Consider the following 2,317-nt stretch of genomic DNA (forward strand, 5'->3'; position numbering starts at 1 on the left):
TATATATATATATATATGTCATTATTCAGTTTTAATCCAAGATTTTTTACCAGTAAAGAAAAATCTGGTTTCTAACCTAGATCCAAGGCTCTTTCATGGGAATTTCAACGGCATCTACAGAGTATGTATGTATGTATGCATGTATGTATGTATTCGTATGTATTATAGAAAGCAAAAAGAAAATCAGTGAATGGTACCAGATATTTTTCTCTCGCCACAGATCGGCAGTTATAACGAAACCGATAATCTGAAGCTGGACGCCAGATACAATATAAACTGGTCGTCATCCTGCTCAGCAACCAGCTGCGCCAAATGTATTTTCCCTCCATCGGAACCAACCCATTTTATGACCATGAAGTCGCCGAACGATCTCAACTTAGTCGCCGTCTTTGACATACATTTCGCAGACGATAAGGCGTTTAACCAATGCGGCAATTTAAACACGGCTTCCGGCTTTCAGCACGCTCTAGCTTTCTTCTATGCCATTCGAAACGTCAACAAAAACACTCGGAACAGACTAGCAAGCAGTCTGCAGTTGGGTGGAGTTGCCCTGGACACGTGTTCGTTACCGGTCACCCTCGGACTGGATGTCTATAGCCTCTTGACCGGAAGCAGTCGATGCAGAAAAAAAGGCGCTAACGAAATAGTGAGTTGATTTTTATTAGCTTTTATTTGCTTTATTTTTACTCACATCTCTCAGTTAAAACTACAATGATTTTCTTCCATAGCAGTTTATTCATTTATTCAGTTCATTATAATGTAATAATAAGTTGTGCCCGTAATTCAAAGGGTCAGCCTTGTCACACTCTGTGTCACGCTGAATATCCCCGAGAACTACGTTAAGGGTACACGTGTCTGTGGAGTGCTCAGCCACTTGCACGTTAATTTCACGAGCAGGCTGTTCCGTTGGTCGGATCAACTGGAACCCTCGACGTCGTAAGCGACGGAGTGCCAACAACAACAACAATAATGTAATAAGAAAGGATGTTGAGCTGGCGGAAACGTTAACACGCCGGACAAAATGCTTAGCGGTATTTCGTCCGTCTTGCACGTTCAAATTCTGCCGAGGTCAACTTTATCTTTCATCTTTTCGGGGTCGATAAAATAAGCACCAACTAAGCACTAGAGTCGATTTATCAATTTGCACCTCACCCAAAATTTCAGGCCTTGTGCCCATAGTAGAATGGATTATTGTTGTTGTTGTTGTTGTTGCTGCTGTTGATATTGTTGCTGTTATTATTTCAATATTTTGTATACCAGATCTTCCCGCCAGCCAGTATCGTCGGTTTCGTACCCAAAGCTAGCAGCAACGCAGTACCAATCGCAAACATGCTGAGAGACTACGGCATCATGACACTCAGCCCAAGTGCTACAACGACCAAACTGAGCGACCAATCGATCTACCCTCACTTTCTCAGAACCGTCCCACCAGACGATCTTCAAGCGAAAGTAATGATGGATATCCTGAAGAAAATGCAATGGACGTATGTGTCCAGCGTTTATTCGGACAACGAATACGGCAAAAGTGCCATCCAAACATTTCTGAAGGCGGCCGATAACGACACAGCGGTCTGTGCTACGAAGATAATTTCTATGCCAATGAACGCCACAAACAAGGAAGCCAAAGATATTGTTGAAAGGTTAAATCGCGAAGCTGGTGCCAGAGCCGTAGTTCTGTTTCTTAAAGACTATCAGATAAGGTGATTGTTTTTTTGGGGTTTTTTTTTAGTTTTTTTTTCTTTCGATTTTGTTCAATTTATTTAGACGCAGGATGAATGTGGGATTTGAAGGCATGTAAATAAAGTCGTTCTTAGCTAGACTTGCAATCAGGAACCGCCGACAGATTGTTCGATTCTTAACACAACAATTGTTCAATTCTTGTCACGATCTCTCTTCGCCACGTCTCCTCTCTATCATAGACAGCATGGAAAAAAAACAGGGAAATTTTTCTTCTCTCTCACCGACATGACGTCATCTCCCCCGATGTGACGTCATCTCCCCCTGACGTGACGTTATCTCCCCCCTCTTCCGATCTTCCTTCCACCACAGAACGCCAGCTAAACTCCTTCCTTCAAAGATTTTTAAGACAGATGATGCGTTTTTATTTTCGTTTTCAACAGGCGTAGGAGTGGCTGTGTGGTAAGTAGCTTGCTTACGAACCACATGGTTCCGGGTTCAGTCCCACATCGTGGCATCTTGGGCAAGTGTCTTCTACTATAGCCTCGGGCCAACCAAAGCCTTGTGAGTGGATTTGGTAGACGGAAACTGAAAGAAGCTCGTCGTATATATGTATATATACATATATATATATATATAT

At 42.5% G+C, this 2,317-nt stretch overlaps 1 protein-coding gene across 1 annotated transcript in view; it reads left to right on the top strand.

Annotated features, from left to right (window-relative positions):
• LOC106868777 (uncharacterized) overlaps positions 1-2,317 on the top strand; it is a 29,528-nt gene that overhangs the window by 15,929 nt on the left and 11,282 nt on the right. The window contains exons 9-10 of the mRNA XM_052976811.1: positions 221-646; positions 1,261-1,700. Of these exons, the coding sequence (XP_052832771.1) occupies positions 221-646; positions 1,261-1,700 (866 nt within the window). The remainder of the gene's footprint in view (positions 1-220; positions 647-1,260; positions 1,701-2,317) is intronic.

This window comes from Octopus bimaculoides, chromosome 25, assembly GCF_001194135.2.
Source record: "Octopus bimaculoides isolate UCB-OBI-ISO-001 chromosome 25, ASM119413v2, whole genome shotgun sequence".
Lineage (NCBI taxonomy): Eukaryota > Metazoa > Mollusca > Cephalopoda > Octopoda > Octopodidae > Octopus > Octopus bimaculoides.